Raw genomic sequence first — 19264 nt, 5'->3', positions numbered from 1 at the left:
TCGGGCTGAAAATGCAATCGCGGTGTACAAAGAGTTTATTGTTGGGCAGTATTCTATTTGAAAGTGGTAAAAATGTGTGAAATTCTTATGGATATAGAGAGAGTTTTCAAATATACAGAATTAGTGCATGATCTTCAGAACACGCCAGAATTGTACAGCAAAGTTACTGAACAGTTTGCTCGTAAGTCAAGAACAACTCCATTGAACTACGCTTAAAAATAGTAAGTTAAAATATTGTTTTATGTTACTGCTTCCTATTTTATGGTAAATGAATTAACATTAACATTATTAATATTCATCAAAGTTCTCTGGTAAGCAAATGTGAGGCGACACGCTCCGTATAACAACACCCACCACATCTCCAGTCATTAATACTCATACTCCGCCTAAGTAAAACAGAAGCAAGTAACACTTAGTGGGCCAGCCAGAGGCTCAGGGCCCCCGCAGGAATATCCTTGCAAAAACCGAAACAAAAAAACACCCACCACAGTTCTCTGAGACTACACACACTCCCCCATACTTTTTTACGTTGAAAATATGTTAAAATTACTATCACTCTCAACAAAATAAACTACCATCAGAGTATGATTATGAGGAATGATAAGCAACTACAGCATTAACATGACGTGACACAGTTAGGCCTAGCGCAGCAACAGGGAAGTGTGCACAGAGGTCTGTCTGCCCTATTTGTCAGTGTATAGTCACTGAGAGTTACTGTAGTGCTGGGCTATATCAGTACTAAAGGTATACTTGCTGGATGGTTCCTAAGCTACTGTTGTGCCCTTAACCCTCCTGAGACCTAAGCCCAACACTAACCTAATACACTAAAGGTGTAAACAGCTGTGTACCCCATTTCTTGGTGTATATATACTTTGACTTAGTCCTCCACTGTGTTCTGGGCTAAAGTATACGTGCTAGTTGGTCAGCAAGTTATTGTGGCAGCCTTCACAACCCTCCAGAGGTTAATAGGCCTTAAGACCAGCACCAAACCAAACCAAGAGGCCTAGGAATTCACGTAACACCTTTCATGGGGAGGACACTTCCTATTAGGATTTTAAAAACTATTCTTCTTTGTGGAATGCTGCAAAGAAATAATCACTGGAAACGTAGTGGAGGTGGGGTCGCTTGATTGCTTCAAGCGTGGGTTGGACATGTATATGAGTGGGATTGGGTGGTTATAAATAGGAGCAGCCTCGTATGAGCCAATAGGTCTTCTGGAGTTACCTTTGTTCTTATGTTCTTAAATTTCATATAGGGTGTTAAAAGGGGGGGGCTGGGAACTTTCAGTGTAAATGTTGCAAGGGCAGCCCATCCTTCGGTTTGGATATTACTTATAGTAACTACGGGGACCATTGTACATATATTGAGGTAATGGATAATTACAAAGTAGAATTTGGTACTATTAAATTTGGACAAAGCAGAAAAGGTTTTGCATTTATGCTGCTAATAAAACCTAACCATCCTAGGTCTAATACACGCTATTTGAGGCTTAATATAGTGCATAAATGTGCTATACTAGGCCTAGGAATATATAAGTTTGGTTTTTAGCAATATTTTTCAGGACAATGAAGTGAATAGTACCAAATTCTACTATCTAATTGTCTATTACGTCAATATATGTACGATGGTCCACATAATTACATAAAGTACTATCTAAACAGGAAGATGGATTGTCAAGGGGGGACTTTCAAGTGGAATGTTGCTATTGGGACTTTCAAAGGGAATGTAGCAAGAGGGACTTTTAAAAGTGGAATGTTGTAATGGGATCTTAAAATGGAATGTTGCAATCTGCTCTTGCAAGTGTGCTCTTGCAAGAAAGTTCTTGATGTGGTACAATAAGCGATTTTTTTTAAACGCTGGGTATAAAAGGAGCTTTTTCAAGTGTGATTTCACAAGGATTCTTCCTTGTTAAGAATGTGATTCTTCCATATGTGAAGAATGTGATTCTTCCAGATGTGAAGAATGTGATTCTTCCAGATGTGAAGAATGTGATTCTTCCAGATGTGAAGAATGTGATTCTTCCAGATGTGAAGAATGTGATTCTTCCAGATGTGAAGAATGTGATTCTTCCAGATGTGAAGAATGTGATTCTTCCAGATAGACAGACTTCCACAAGGGGGTTTCCTGGTGGTGTGCCACAAGGAACTTCTTGGTGGTATGTCACAATTAACTACCTTGTTGTATGCCACAAGAAACTTCCTGGTGGTATGCCGCAACACACACACACACACACACATATATATATATATATATATATATATATATATATATATATATATATATATATATATATATATATATATATATATATATATATATATATATATATATATATATATATATGTCGTACCTAGTAGCCAGAACGCACTTCTCAACCTACTATGCAAGGCCCAATTTGCCTAATAGGCCAAGTTTTCATGAATTAATTGTTTTTGACTACCTAACCTACCTAACCTAACCTAACCTAACTTTTTCGGGTACCTAACCTAACCTAACCTATAAAGATAGGTTAGGTTAGGTTAGGTAGGGTTGGTTAGGTTCGGTCATATATCTACGTTAATTTTAACTCCAATAAAAAAATTGACCTCATACATAATGAAATGGGTAGCTTTATCATTTCACAAGAAAAAAATTAGAGAAAATATTTTATTTCAGGAAAACTTGGCTTATTAGGCAAATCGGGCCTTGCATAGTAGGCTGAGAAGTGAGTTCTGGCTACTAGGTACGACATATATATATATATATATATATATATATATATATATATATATATATATATATATATATATATATATATATATATATATATATATATATATATATAGTTTATGTCTCGTACTTTGACAGGGTAAGATGTGGAACTACAGGTGGTGTGGAGCGCCCCGACCACCCTTGAACCAGACGGCCCACGTCAGGAGGAAGGTCATAGGGTGAACGAGATGGTCCAGGTCAGTGGCATCACGGTGTGTTTATATCCAGTTATGACTCGGCACAGGAATGTTCGTGCACGACTCGTGATGTTCTTGGAGGGATCGAACACCAGTTCCTTTCCTAAGTCTCGGCTCTCGAACTATTAGCAGTTCCTATAGTTTATCCTATATACACATATAATAGTGTGATGGGAGTTGTGTACTCACTTAAATATGTTTGCAAGGTGAGAATAAGCTCTCCCAGCCGAGTTATCTTACTCTGGGAGTGCTTTACTGTGGGGTGTCAGGGGTGCCACACTGTGGGGGTGTCAGGGTTCCACACTGTGGGGTGTCAGGGTTCCACACTGTGGAGTGTCAGGGTTCCACACTGTGGGGGTGTCAGGGTTCCACACTGTGGGGTGTCAGGGTTCCACACTGTGGAGTGTCAGGGTTCCACACTGTGGGGGTGTCAGGGTGCCACACTGTGGGGTGTCAGGGTTCCACACTGTGGAGTGTCAGGGTTCCACACTGTGGGGGTGTCAGGGTGCCACACTGTGGGGTGTCAGGGTTCCACACTGTGGGGTGTCAGGGTGCCACACTGTGGTAGTGTCAGGGTTCCACACTGTGGGGGTGTCAGGGTTCCACACTGTGGGGTGTCAGGGTTCCACACTGTGGAGTGTCAGGGTTCCACACTGTGGGGGTGTCAGGGTGCCACACTGTGGGGTGTCAGGGTTCCACACTGTGGAGTGTCAGGGTTCCACACTGTGGGGGTGTCAGGGTGCCACACTGTGGGGGGTGTCAGGGTTCCACACTGTGGGGTGTCAGGGTGCCACACTGTGTGGGTGTCAGGGTGCCGCACTGGGGGTGTCAAGGTGCCACACTGTGGGGTGTCAGGGGTGCCACACTGTGGGGTGTCAGGGTGCCACACTGTGTGGGTGTCAGGATGCTACACTGTGGGGGTGTCAGGGGGACCATACTGTGGGGGTGTCAGGGTGCCACACTGTGGGGGTGTCAGGGTGCCACACTGTGGGGGTGTCAGGGTGCCACACTGTGGGGGTGTCAGGGTGCCACACTGTGGGGGTGTCAGGGTGCCACACTGTGGGGGTGTCAGGGTGCCACACTGGAAGTGTCAAGGTGCCACACTGTGGGGTGTCAGGGGTGCCACACTGTAGGGGTGTCAGGGTGCCACACTGGGGGTTGTAACACTGTAAAAGTGTTTGGTTTAGGTTAATACATACATACATAGAGTACATGAGTCACAGACAAGGATCTGAGAGGCGCCAGTTGTCTGCCTGAGATCTCACACCTCAAAGCGTTAATGACCCCAAGTGACCTGAGGTCAGATCATGAGAATTTCACCTTGCTTCCGCTAAGCTTATAATTGTAGTCTGGTAGCCTTCAAACATGCCGACGTTTAAGGAGTGGCTTGGTAGTGCCGGAGGCTATCTACTTGTGGGCGGAGTTAGCTACTAGGTTCCCCAATATAAACTCGGAGAGCTATCCAGCATGAGGCATTAACAGACAGAACGGCAGTCAGGATTGCAGAAGAGACGGCCAAGCAGGAAGGCTGTCGGCCGGCAGGGCGGGAGTCTCTGTCAACTACAGACCCCCCCTCTCTATCCAGCTATAGGCAGAGACACTTGGTGAGTGAACATTAAGGTGACTTGTCGTGTTTTACATATGTTGTGTGATGATCAGGGGCAGTCAAGTTGTAGGGTTCTCGAATTCTTGGATGATGACTCACTTTGCATATTAAACTGGAACATTTTAATTGAATTGCTAAATTATGATACTTCATGTGAAATATAATTATGAATTTATTATTTAAATGGTCTTTCACTGTGTTCCCTAGAGAATTGAGTTGAGGTGAGAAAGCCTCTGTGGTTACTGGTTTCATGGTTTAGAATGAGTACATGATAAAGATGGGAACTACTAATAATGAACTCAGGATAACATCTTTTGAGAATTTTGTGATACCGGCAAGTTCCATTCCTTGTCTTGTATGTAATGATCATGAATGGATGGTGGCAGCATTTCGTCTTCTACTATCTACTCTTCTACTTCTACTATCTACTCTTCTACTACTACCTATCTATTCCTCTCCCTCCACCCCTCTCTAAACTCTCACTTTCAACTAATGACCCTCCTCGCCCCTCCCACCTCTCTCCCTCTCACCCCAAGCCCTCACTAATTACTTCACTATTCATTTCTTTCCTTTCGTTTCCTCTTATACGTTTGTGGCAATGATTCTGTATTCTAGAGTTCTCTCTAGAGTTTCGGGTAACTGATCAAGTGACGGCGCCTTGTAGTCTTAGCACCTAGGTTGTCGAATACCTAGGTTACAAGGTTTTGAACCAGAGAGGTTGCCTTAGGAACTCTGGAGGGTGCTCTAGAATAGTTAGCTAACTGGGGACGGGATAACGGACTAGAGAGAGCTGTTTCCCCCGGCCTCGTTAGTTAACTGGGTGGTGGAATAATGGACAAGATAGAGCTATTTCCCCCACCCCCGTTACAATGTTGGCAGCGGTGTTGAACAATGTTTAAGGTATTGGTGTTCTTTTAACATTGTTCAGTCCCACGTGTCTTTTGCCGCTCAGGCGCTATCAGGGAGATCTTGACATGTGTTTTACTTTCGCGATTTAGCGAGCTTTGTTCAGGTTAGGAGATGGTGATTCTCTGGTGTTGTGTTTAGTGATTTTGTGAGTTTTGTGGTATTCAGGGAATGTTCACCAGAACTTGCGTGTGTAGTGATTTATGTTAGTAATAAGATTTGGCGATTTTGGAACTTAGCGGTTGGTGGGTAGTGGAGGTCAGCTGAGTGTGACAGGTGACCTCGCATGTCCCAGGGGGACACCCAGCCACCGCTGGTCTCCAGGTCAGTGGGGAGTGGCAGGTGTAGTTCTTAAGTAGAATTTAGTGGTGGTTCTGCTCAGATTATTGCGATCGACTGTTTTACTCCATTTGAACGCAATAACCCGAGGTGTACTGGTCTTGTACAGCATGCTAGGGGGAGGCTTAGTATGTCAGTAGACTTCACGTTGGGGACGCTCGACGTTAGATAGTCTGGTCACAGGGGTGGCAACAGTTTTGAGTTGTTAACCGGCGGAGATGCTAGGGAGACACTCTGGGTCACGTAGGTGGCTGTAGGTTAAGGGTGGGAGTAACGGTTAATTATGTACTTAAGATTAGGAACGGTACAGTTAAGTTTAGGCTAGTGTTTTGTCTATTAGTGTTGATTTTTTTGTGACAAGTTAAAGGTAGTGATGACCTTATTCTCTCTTCTCTAACTTTCCTCTGTTACTGTCTTATGTTCCACCAAGTCAATATCATTCAGTGTTAATTGGATTATTTTAAAAATTTAAGTGTAGTTGTTGCCAGGAGGAGAGCGGTATGACTGGACTGTGTAACCCTATACAAACTACAGGGTCACATAACATATCTTGGGAGCACGATATTGTCGCCTTTCTGTTCACCCACAGGTGGGAGCCAGAAGAGAGGAGAGACGCACATACAGAAGAGGGAGACGGCTGCTGTGTACCATACTCACGGGCGTTTATCACCACCACCACGACCAGCCCACTACCTGGAGGTCATGGCTCCACCACCACCACCACCCCAGGGGACCCCAAGATGCAGCCCTCTCGGTCAGTCAACATTGGTCTACCCAGTGGACCCCAGGTCGTTCTGCAGACGACCCCAGACGACCCAGTAAAGATGGAAGAGGAGCAACAACGACTCCAGTCTGTCCCACCAACATCGGTCTACCCAGGATGGACCCCAGGACGGACAGACCCAAATGGACCCCAGGTCGCTTGTCAAAGACCCATGGGAGGAGGAAGAGAGAAGAAAGAAGAGAGAAGAAAGAAGAGAGAAGAAGGAAGAGAGAAGAAGGAAGAGAGAAGAAAGAAGAAAGAAGAAGATAAGACAAGCTGAGTGAGACACGATGCCTCGTGTCCCTTGCTGGTATCAGCATCATTGCATGGAGCGTAATTGCAAGACAGGATCGTTTGCCTTGACTGGCCGCCCCTCCTACAAGCATGTTGCTCTGTTGAGTGATTCTTCCTGTGTCATGCGGACTTGATGTGGCTGTCAGAAGTAGCTCTCTGAAGGAGGCGTGCTGGAGCAACAGGGAGGAAGAAGAGTAGGATGGGATTTCTACTGTTGGCAACTATATGAAGGTCTCGAAACTTGTAGTCCCTATAGCTGTGAAGAACCCCAATATACGTCTCTCATGGTGACTGACGTAGGGCCAATTACAGATCAGCTGGGACAACCGAATTCCACGGTCCTGTGCGCAGTTCAAGTAGTAACGGCTTTCGGGTTGACCAAGGGTTGTTGTGCGTTAACGACGGAGAAGCGACGGAGGCAGTTGTGTTGAAGAAATGTGGTACAGGATTATCTACAAGACCAAGCAGTGACGTCGCCCAGCCAGAGACAATGGACGTCTGTCTATATATTTCATTTTTTAGAGTAGGATGATGTATATTTGTTTAGCTAGGATGTATTTTTTTTTTTTTTCGTTAATAAAGTTGTCGCACACAGCTAGCTTGCTTTAGCAGTGTTGCAAAAACTTTATTTCGGGGAGAAGGGGAGATGTAACACTGTAAAAGTGTTTGGTTTAGGTTAATACATACATACATAGAGTACATGAGTCACAGACAAGGATCTGAGAGGCGCCAGTTGTCTGCCTGAGATCTCACACCTCAAAGCGTTAATGACCCCAAGTGACCTGAGGTCAGATCATGAGAATTTCACCTTGCTTCCGCTAAGCTTATAATTGTAGTCTGGTAGCCTTCAAACATGCCGACGTTTAAGGAGTGGCTTGGTAGTGCCGGAGGCTATCTACTTGTGGGCGGAGTTAGCTACTAGGTTCCCCAATATAAACTCGGAGAGCTATCCAGCATGAGGCATTAACAGACAGAACGGCAGTCAGGATTGCAGAAGAGACGGCCAAGCAGGAAGGCTGTCGGCCGGCAGGGCGGGAGTCTCTGTCAACTACAGACCCCCCCTCTCTATCCAGCTATAGGCAGAGACACTTGGTGAGTGAACATTAAGGTGACTTGTCGTGTTTTACATATGTTGTGTGATGATCAGGGGCAGTCAAGTTGTAGGGTTCTCGAATTCTTGGATGATGACTCACTTTGCATATTAAACTGGAACATTTTAATTGAATTGCTAAATTATGATACTTCATGTGAAATATAATTATGAATTTATTATTTAAATGGTCTTTCACTGTGTTCCCTAGAGAATTGAGTTGAGGTGAGAAAGCCTCTGTGGTTACTGGTTTCATGGTTTAGAATGAGTACATGATAAAGATGGGAACTACTAATAATGAACTCAGGATAACATCTTTTGAGAATTTTGTGATACCGGCAAGTTCCATTCCTTGTCTTGTATGTAATGATCATGAATGGATGGTGGCAGCATTTCGTCTTCTACTATCTACTCTTCTACTTCTACTATCTACTCTTCTACTACTACCTATCTATTCCTCTCCCTCCACCCCTCTCTAAACTCTCACTTTCAACTAATGACCCTCCTCGCCCCTCCCACCTCTCTCCCTCTCACCCCAAGCCCTCACTAATTACTTCACTATTCATTTCTTTCCTTTCGTTTCCTCTTATACGTTTGTGGCAATGATTCTGTATTCTAGAGTTCTCTCTAGAGTTTCGGGTAACTGATCAAGTGACGGCGCCTTGTAGTCTTAGCACCTAGGTTGTCGAATACCTAGGTTACAAGGTTTTGAACCAGAGAGGTTGCCTTAGGAACTCTGGAGGGTGCTCTAGAATAGTTAGCTAACTGGGGACGGGATAACGGACTAGAGAGAGCTGTTTCCCCCGGCCTCGTTAGTTAACTGGGTGGTGGAATAATGGACAAGATAGAGCTATTTCCCCCACCCCCGTTACAGGGTGTTAAGGTGCCACACTGTGGGGTGTCAAGGTGCCACACTGTGGGGTGTCAAGGTGCCACACTGTGGGGTGTCAGGGTGCCACACTGGGGGTGTCAAGGTGCCACACTGTGGGGTGTCAGGGTGCCACACTGTGGGGTGTCAGGGTGCCACACTGGGGTGTCAGGGTACCACACTGTGGGGTGTCAGGGTGCCACACTGTGGGGTGTCAGGTGCCACACTGTGGGGTGTCAGGGTGCCACACTGGGGTGTCAGGGTACCACACTGGGGTGTCAGGGGTGCCACACTGTGGGGGTGTCAGGGGGTGCCGTATTCCATCCACTTAAGAGTCATCCGCAATTTAAGTTATCCGTTGTCATCCGCAATTTAAGTTATCCGTTGTCATCCGCAATTTAAGTTATCCGTTGTCATCAGTAATCCAAGTTATCCGTTGTCATCAGTAATCCAAGTTATCCGTTGTCATTAGTAATCCAAGTTATCCGTTGTCATCAGTAATCCAAGTTATCCGTTGTCATCAGTAATCCAAGTTATTCATTGTCACCCGTAATCCAAGTTATCCGTTGTCATCAGTAATCCAAGTTATCCGCTTTCATCAGTAATCCAAGTTATCCGTTGCCATCAGTTATCCAAGCTAACAATCCAAGTCGTTGGTAATACAGTATATATATACCTAAACTATCGAGTCCCAGTTGCCAGGTGATGATTTAATTACTAGCTTCGCTTTGATGCCCAAAGGGTTTGGAAAGGATAGGGGAGGTGAAATTCTGGAAGAGGATGTGGGTGTAGAGAAAGAGAGGGAGGAGGCGTTCCATCTCAATGGGGTTTATGAGAGAAAACGGCGCGTCCTGTTGCAGGGGTGACTTTTTTTAATCAGGACCAGAAACTATTCGTTCCAAATTATGCAAATCGTTGCCCAGACTAACTTTTCCCGGTGCTGTACTTATATCAGGATTTAACGAGCGTGGCTACCTGAGTTTTGCCACTGGCTCCTATTTAATTGCTTAATATTTAAATCGATTTATTAATCAGTTCATTACCATATGTTAGGGGCCACCTTTGTGACTCAGGCATTTATTTATTTTATTGTATTTATTTATTTATTTAGTTAGTTAGTTATACAAGAAGTTACATTGAGTTTGTGAGAGTGCATAACATTAGTGTTCTTGCAAAATCCATCTAGAGTTTAGCCTTAAAGGACAAAAAATATCCGATCTTGTTGGAACAATACAGTTTTGATAACCCAATCCCCTGTACATATATTATAGATACATACAGCTTCTTTGTGCTTCACAGCACGGCCATGCTACCATATTGACAATGCTCGTATTGATGATGTCATTAACTTATTTGTGCTTGCCACTCCATCCCTCAGAAGTAGCGCAGTTCAAACCATGCCGCAAATACGCTTTTATCCTTGTGAATAAGTGAAACAAGTCACAGGGCCACTGAGCAAGGGACAACTAAAAGAAAGTTCCCCGGAACAGGGAACACCTACGGCATCCCTGCGCATAGCTCCGGCATTCCTTTCCATAATAGGATAATTTATAGGCTTTCGTGTGGAGCTGGAGCTGTGAGAACCTCCTATTCACTGATGTTCTAGGTGATGCTGGGTCATGCACTTCCCCATGAGTCTAGTCTATTAATAATAGTCTCCTCACCAATTCATCGAATGCTCTCCCAACTTGGCTAACAAAGTGAGTGATCAAGGAAACTGTTGTATATTTGTCTAGGCAGTCAAATTCGATTGGAAGCTTGGCTTGATATGTCCAAAAAGTAGATTAAGTTAGGATAGGATAGGAATCTTGTAAGAAGATACAATGCGTCTTTGATGTTATCAACCGTCTTCACCCAACTAGTGACAATTATTTTTTCTTTGGAACTTCTTCAACGGCGTTAGACTTAACATGAACATTGAACAAGGAGTATTCCAAAGGCTTAGGAATCCCAGGCAAGACGTCTGTGGCATGGCTGATGACTTGCTGGTTATTGATTAATTCGTACGTGGAGGGGTTAAGCAGGAGGAGGCCGGGGGTAGGGATCACGGGTAGTTTAGTGTGCGCGGGGTTTAAGCTTGCAGTTCGTCCGCCAGTGTGGTCTGGACGACTGAGTCTGGTGCGGTCCTCATCGTCCAGTCAGCTATATACCTCTGAGATAACTTACCTGTCTCCGTTGCCTCTTTCTGTGTGTAAGTAGAAGCCTTGTAGTAAGTAGAAACTCTACAAGCTATTTCATTCTGTTGATGCTATTGAGATCAAAATGTAGGCCCCTAGGCCAGGTGCTGGTATCCGAGGTCATTGAACTCAATCGACATTCCTTGTGAATTCGTATTGTTAAAAACAATACTAACGAGGTGGTAGTTTTATTAAAACATTTCGTGCGAACGAGTCAGTTTCGCGTTCACAGATAAATGAAATGCGATAATAATGCAGTGTAAATATGTAAGTTACGTCAGTACTTAATAAGGAGTCCTGGACGGACAGAAACGTCGTCACTTTCACTTCATATGTGTGTGTGTGTGTGGGGGGGGGGGTTGTGTCATTTGTTTCAGTCACGCTATTGTGCCATTTTCTGCAATGAAGTGCATTTATAGATGCTGAATTTGTAGTTCTTCAGTTACTGTGAAATGGAACGCGTCTCGTATAACTCAGGAGACCGGATTATGACTTGTTGCCCCAAGGTATGTCTTCTAATAGCATAGCATTTGTGAGCTGACGAGCCATGAAACAAAGTCACTTGTTATTCATTTTTGATAAGTGACAAATAATTTAAATCCTTTTCAATTGAGATCCGTTCCATGAGCTGTGTTCAACGTGAGTTGGTTTTTGAATGGTTGAATTTACGGACTATCACCGCTGGAGGGTTATTAAGGTCACCACAATAACTCACTGACTTACCAGAAAGTATAATTTGTCACTAATTATAAACTAGGACTAAAGAAAACTAAGTTTATAAACACCGATAAATTGGGAGCACCTCTCAGTATTTGATGAAGGTTGCCCCAGAATCTTCAGACAATGTAAAACTCATAGCCTATGCACATTTATATAATTTTCTGTTATGTTTAATCTACGTGTCTCATCTTTCGAATTTAATTTATATATATATATATATATATATATATATATATATATATATATATATATATATATATATATATATATATATATATATATATGACAATGTCAGACCACGGAGGAAAATGAAACAGGAATTTCCTTAAGTACTTTCGTATATTAAATACATCTTCAGAAGGAATGAAGATGTATTTAACATCTTCATTCCTTCTGAAGATGTATTTAATATACGAAAGTACTTAAGGAAATTCCTGTTTCATTTTCCTCCGTGGTCTGGCATTGTCACATTCTTAATCACGTGTTTATTTTCGTGATATACACACACATATATATATATATATATATATATATATATATATATATATATATATATATATATATATATATATATATATATATATATATATATATATATATATATATATATATATTTTACATTCTTTGCCAAAATATGTCACCTCTAATTGTAAGAATTATGTTATGCAATTTACGGCTTAAATAGAAGCTTCATAAACATCTGTATCTTCTAGTTTTCGGTAGATATTGTCTCCTATCTTTTATAAGGTATATATTAACATGTGAGGAGAGGTATAATATATGAGAGAAGTTAAGCTCTTCATCACTGCATGTATGTGAGTTAAAACACCGATTTCACTTACAGCAAAATAAAAAATTCTTGGAGTGACTACACATGCGACTCAGACTCAGGAACAAATATTACTGGGGATATGGAACAGGTGTTAATGATAATGAAACCAAATGTAAGCTGTGTGGTAGGTTAAGGTCTCACATCCTCGCCCATTATGTTCTTGAGCGCCCGCTGATTAATGTATATAGAAATACCTGTACTGAGATTAGGACTGTTTATGAACAAATAGCCTGGATGTGTCACAATGGAAAGTGAAGATACTCTGGAGAGATATAAGAATTTTGCACCAAGATTGTAACCTTTTCGTGACTAGTGTAGCCTCTTTATTGCTGCTTATGTCTATGGACTTAGTAATAAAAGTATTTGTGTGTACATTTGGTATAATAATGCATGTGTACAAAAATATATGTATATGTTTATCAATCAGAATGTTCAGTAACATGTTGATTGTTTCGGGTGTGTAAATGTATATGAACAGGCTGTGTGCGGGGTGAGAATAGCTTGAGTTACCTCATCCATTTGTGTATATTTATCCCTCAGCAAACATATTTCAATTTCAATTGTTGGAATTGAAATAATAACTATTGATTTCATTGTTATCATTTATTCATAATCATGTCATATTGAACAACGTTGTTTAGTGTAATACATAAAATGTATAACTTGTAAAAATCAGTGTAGGCTATTTTTACTCTCTTGTTTTTGTATAAACGAATAATGGTCTTGAATTTTTTTAAATAAGGTTTTATTTTATTCTATTTTTTAAATATTTAAAAATAAAATTTTGAAAATAAAACAAAATAAAGTAAATATATAATTTATCATTTGGAATATCAGTGCTAGGCTATTATTATTTATCTGGCAGCGAAACGAGACAAGTAGAGGGTTCCACTCGCCAACAAGCATCAGAATTATTTCTGAGTCCCGGGCCGGAGTGCCCACCTCGCCTGGGTACACGAATCCGATGATCTGAAAAATTTATGATCACATTCATGTTAGTGTTAAATCGTGTTTGTAGAGTGTCAAGCATACAAACTGGCTGTGTGTGGTCCTCTTGAGTTGCCACAACGGACAAAATAAGAGCTACTAAACCGACCTAAACCCCACTTAACAGACCCACACAGAAAAAGTGGTGTTTGAGAGCTGCTACTTTTCACAGGTATCCTTATTTTGTCCGTTGGACATTTTAGCTCCAAAATTCGATGTATTATTTGAGAGGACAGGTTTACTGTGTGAAGCTTAGAGGTCATCACAGTCACCTGTAGTTATCTGTCAGGACTGTGGCATTGACTCCCAACTTGCTGTTAAGGACTTGTGTAGTATAAAAAAAATCTGGTCGGCCAAAGCCGAAGCCTAGCGATGATATTTAATAGGTATAAAACATGAACATCAGTACATCAAACATTCCATAATTTGTTCTACAGACAAATAATCAAGGCCAAATAATACACACATATGTATGTGATTCACCTAGTTGTGCTTGCGGGGGTTGAGCTCTGGTTCTTTGGTCCCGCCTCACAACTGTCAGTCAACTGGTGTACAGATGCCTGAGCCTACTGGGCTCTGTCATATCTATATTTGAAACTGTGTATGGAGTCAGCCTTCACCACATCGCTGCCTAATGCATTCCACCTGTTAACTACTCTGACACTGAAAAAGTTCTTCCTAACGTCCCTGTGGCTCATTTGGGTACTCAGTTTCCACCTCTCCCCTTGTTCGCGTTCCACCCGTGTTAAAATGTTTAAATTTCTCTACTCTGTCAATTCCTATGAGAATTTTATAGGTAATGATCCTGTCTCCCCTTACTCTTCTGTCTTCCAGTGTCGTGAGTTGCATTTCACGCAGCCTGTATGCGTAACTCATGCCTCTTAGTTCTGGGACTAGCCTAGTGGCATACCTCTGAACTTTTTCCAGCTTCGTCTTGTGCTTGACAAGGTACGGGCTCCATGCTGGGGCCGCATACTCCAGGATTGGTCTTACATATGTGGTATACAAGGATCTGAATGATTCCTTGCACAGGTTCCTGAAGGCAGTTCTGATGTTAGCCAGCCTTGCATACGCCGCAGATGTTATTATTTTGATGTGGGCTTCAGGAGACAGGTTGGGTGTGATATCAACTCCTAGATCTTTCTCTCTGTCCGTTTAATGAAGGATTTCATCTCCCATTCTGTATCCTGTGTCTGGCCTCCTGTTTCCACTGTCCAGTTTTATTACCTTACATTTACTCGGGTTGAACTTTAGTAGCTATTTGTTGGACCATTCATTCAGTCTGTCTAGGTCATCTTGTAACCTCCTACTATCCGCCTCCGTCTTAATCCTCCTCATAATTTTTGCATCATCAGGAAACACTGAGATTATCTGGTAGATTCTCTCATTGATAGATCTACCAGATATATCATCTGGTGTTGTATAAATGATCTTGTGTAAATGTAAATGGCAGATATGTAAATGATCTACCAAAAGATCTCGATCATTTACATTTATGGGAAATAGTATAGGTCCAAGGACTGAACCCTGCAGGACTCCACTGCTGACGCCTCGCCAATCTGAGGCCTCACCCCTCACAGTTGCTCGTTGTCTTCTGTTACTTAGGTACTCCTTTATCCAATGGAGCACCTTCCCTTTCACTCCTGCCTGCATCTCCAGCTTTCGCACTAGTATCTGGTGTGGTACTGTGAGGTTCCTGTATATATGTTTTTTCTTTAATAAATAATTTACAATATAAATATCATATGCACATCAATTTACAAGGGAAAAACATTACATTATATATATATATATATATATATATATATATATATATATATATATATATATATATATATATATATGTATATATATATATTGCATAATTCTCAGTAAACCAATTTTCCATATTATCACAGAGCATGAGCCGTAAACCTCAAATGTTATACTTGTTCTTGCCTCGCAAGAACTTCAATATTGTGTATACTGAGTAACCCTCCTGCCTGCCTATCCACACACAAAAAATGTAAAAAATCAAAAAGTAGCATAAATATTGTATTCTTAATTTTCTTGCATTTTTTAATATTGTCTTCTTATACCACGCCATTCATTACTGATGAATGACAGGCTTGAGGAGTCGTAGTATCATTACTGATGAATGACAGGCTTGAGGAGTCGTAGTAACATTACTGATGAATGACAGGCTTGAAGAGTCGTAGTAACATTACTGATGGATGACAGGCTTGAGGAGTCGTAGGAACTTCAATCTGCTAAGTTTAGCAACCATTGTAAACTTACGTATTTTGCCGTAACTAAGCATTCCTTTGGACGTCTCTACTATAACAAATTTGAATAAATGATACTGTTTCTATATTCTCATTACTTTTAGGCTTATCGAGATCATATATATATATATATATATATATATATATATATATATATATATATATATATATATATATATATATATGTGTCGTACCTAGTAGCCAGAACTCACTTTTTGGCCTACTATTCAAGGCCCGATTTGCCTAATAAGCCAAGTTTTCCTGAATTAATATATTTTTTCTAATTTTTTTCTTATGAAATGATAAAGCTACCCATTTCATTATGTATGAGGTCAATTTTTTTTATTGGAGTTAAAATTAACGTAGATATATGACCGAACCTAACCAACCCTACCTAACCTAACCTAACCTATCTTTATAGGTTAGGTTTGGTTAGGTAGCCGAAAAAGTTAGGTTAGGTTAGGTTAGGTAGGTTAGGTAGTCGAAAAACAATTAATTCATGAAAACTTGGCTTATTAGGCAAATCGGGCCTTGAATAGTAGGCCAAAAAGTGAGTTCTGGCTACTAGGTACGACATATATATATATATATATATATATATATATATATATATATATATATATATATATATATATATATATCGTATTTTGTATTCATGAAATATTGTTGTTAGGCAATTATCTTCACATGAAGATGGGTAGGATTTATTGAGTAATAAATTCGATTTTGATTATTTTTTGTAAATAAATCCATCAGTGGTGATCAATGCGAACGTAGCGATGTTTTTAATTTGTTATTTTAGAAGCAATTGAACAGTAATATATGACATCTTAATTTACCGAGGGACGTGTTACTGGCATTTGTAGCCAGCTCTGATATGTTAATTCCTTTTAGAACCGTTAGTAATACTGTTAATAAATATTACTTTTCTGTATGATTAGCTAGTAATCTCATCGCGTATTATTGCCGATGTTACTGTTATTCTTGTCCATTGTTGTCATTATTATTGTTGTCCTATTTTTGGAGAAGAAAATTATATACAGATTAATACTTCCATAGTTTATTGTTTTAGTCAGATTTAAATACATGTGTTTTGGGTAATCTTAAATGGAAAATAATATTACAAGTAACTTCCTTTACAACAAAGAATAAATATGAACGCGTTAACACCATGATATGTAACCCAAGCGAAACAAAGAACTGCTATCGCCTTAGTGAAGCAGTACCAGGTCCGACGGTTGACACATGTTTGAAGACGTGTCTCCTTACGGCAAACCATACACACCAGATGGGACACTTATATCTCCACCGACGCTGCCACCGACACCACCAATGCTGCTGGTGATGCCTCCAGTACCACTAATACCGTCAATACCACTGCTGCCGATGAGCTCACCGCCGCCCTCAGAGGCGGTGTTGAGGGCCGACTGGAGGTCCCCACCGCTGGGTAAAGACGGGTTCTCGCCCTCAGCATAGTTGACGAAGTACACCTCGGGAGCTGGCTGTTCAGGTCCTGGTGCGTGAATAACCTTATGGTCATGATGAGGCCGCTTGTTGAGGACGTACACCACGTTCCTCTGTTGTGGAGGAGGAACCACAATCGGTTCTTGGCTCAGAAGTTCCTCTGGGTATTGGATGAATAAAATGTTGTCCTCAACCCTTGGCGGAGGAACGTTTGGTCTTGGACCAATGATCGGGGTTGCTGAAGGGACTTTGTACAGGAACAGGTTTCGGGTGACCTGAGGAGTTACACAGCTGCCGTCCACATGCCGGACCTGTCCTTGGCCACAGCTGACCACAGAGCTAGAATGACCAGAGAACTGTGAACCACCAAATGATCCTACACCGCTTCCAAATCCTCCACCTCCTCCAAAGGAGGAGGTGGGGGCACCACCTCCAAAGGATCCTGCTCCGCCTCCAAATGTTCCGAGACCAGCAGATGAGTGGCCATGGGGCGCCGGTAGAGTGTAGCCCTGGAGCAATCCGGCCGCGGCCGCTGCAAACATGCACGACAGTACCTGCAACAACACCAGCATGTCTGAGGTATTCTCACCTCAAGGGCAACATTTTAATTAGCGTTGGTTATGTATAACTAAACTGAATCTCTTTCTTGGAAAGCTTTAGAACAATATTTTACAGGAGACAGTGTTGAATAATTAAAGCTATATATGTTTTTTCATAAGTAATTTAAAAAAAATCTTTTAAGGTTAACAACATATAATATATAAGGTCAACATTTAATAACGATAATAATAATAATAATAATAATAATAATAATAATAATAATAATAATGCAGCCTATCCATCAGTTTCGCCTATAGTTCAGACAACTTTCAAATAAATGGTTATTAGCACAACGTGCTACAGATAGCTGCACAGGAAAAGTGACGTTCTGGCATTCATAAACTTAAGTGATACTTACAGCAATTATTATTATAATATAGTAATGTTAAAAAGAACTTGAAGTGTGAACATGTTTCTCAAAAACACAAATTCATGAATAATAAATATGAAAGTATTCGAAAATCCATTTATACCATATAAAATAATTTAAAACCATTTATAATAAATATAAAATAAAAGATATCGTAGCCAGGGATCGTTTTAGACGTGGCGCCGACCTCTCAGCTTGTCAGAGTTCTTTCATTGTTTCTTTGGGTCATACAGCTCGCAAGCCCCTGTCGTGACTCCTCTGGACAATACCACTGCCAGAGGCGCCCCTGGGCACGGCCGCGGCCCGCATCACCACCACCCACTCTCGTTACCAGAGTTAACACAAGCCTTAAACAGTTTGTTATATCTGGATACATTTATTGACACATGGCACCAAATCTCGTATTGAGCAACAATACTCTTATCACAGACTATCTCTTGTGTCTTGGTTCTCGGAACAAATCCAAGAACCAAACCTTATTTCTTATTTAAATTTCTTGTTAAGAGAACACTTCTTTTCCCCGTCGAGGGACTAAGACGAGTACACTGCAGGAACACTTTTCTCCGTCCCGAGTAAGTGTCCGGGTCTCTGGAGGTTATCACTAGTTGTTCTTCAAGCCACACAAGGAGAGAGGGAGGGAGGTAGAACTCACCAAGAGCTTCATGGTGGAGTGTGATGTCTGGCTGGTCCTTCCATCCTTATATACTGCTTCAATTGACCTCAAAAGACTTACATGTGTCCTTCATTGATGGTTGTTGCCCCTTCCCTCCTGGTCCTCTCACTTCAGTAATCTCACTTGACACACACACACGGAACAAATGTGTCATTATTCCCCTTCCCTTGCTCCCTGTTCTTCTGCCGTCGTGTACTTTCTCTGTTTCTCACATGTTGACCTTCAGATGTTTTTTTTAAAGTTCACAATTTTACCATTTTGAATGTATTAATTAACTCGGTTTGTTTTGTTTTACTAAGAACAGCCTTAACAATTTGCGTACTTCACTCACATTTCTTCGTAAATAATTATTATATCTGGAAA

At 41.3% G+C, this 19264-nt stretch overlaps 1 protein-coding gene across 1 annotated transcript; it reads right to left on the bottom strand.

Moving 5' to 3' along the window:
- Positions 1-16838: 16838 nt before the first annotated feature.
- On the bottom strand, positions 16839-17845 carry LOC123745166 (WAG22 antigen). The gene has a single exon (XM_045725475.2). The coding sequence runs from the start codon at positions 17828-17830 to the stop codon at positions 17060-17062; it is 771 nt and encodes a 256-aa protein (XP_045581431.2). The 5' UTR covers positions 17831-17845; the 3' UTR covers positions 16839-17059.
- Positions 17846-19264: the final 1419 nt, after the last annotated feature.

Source organism: Procambarus clarkii, chromosome 44 (genome assembly GCF_040958095.1).
Source record: "Procambarus clarkii isolate CNS0578487 chromosome 44, FALCON_Pclarkii_2.0, whole genome shotgun sequence".
NCBI classification, from domain to species: domain Eukaryota; kingdom Metazoa; phylum Arthropoda; class Malacostraca; order Decapoda; family Cambaridae; genus Procambarus; species Procambarus clarkii.
This window is presented reverse-complemented; position numbering and strand designations above follow the sequence as displayed.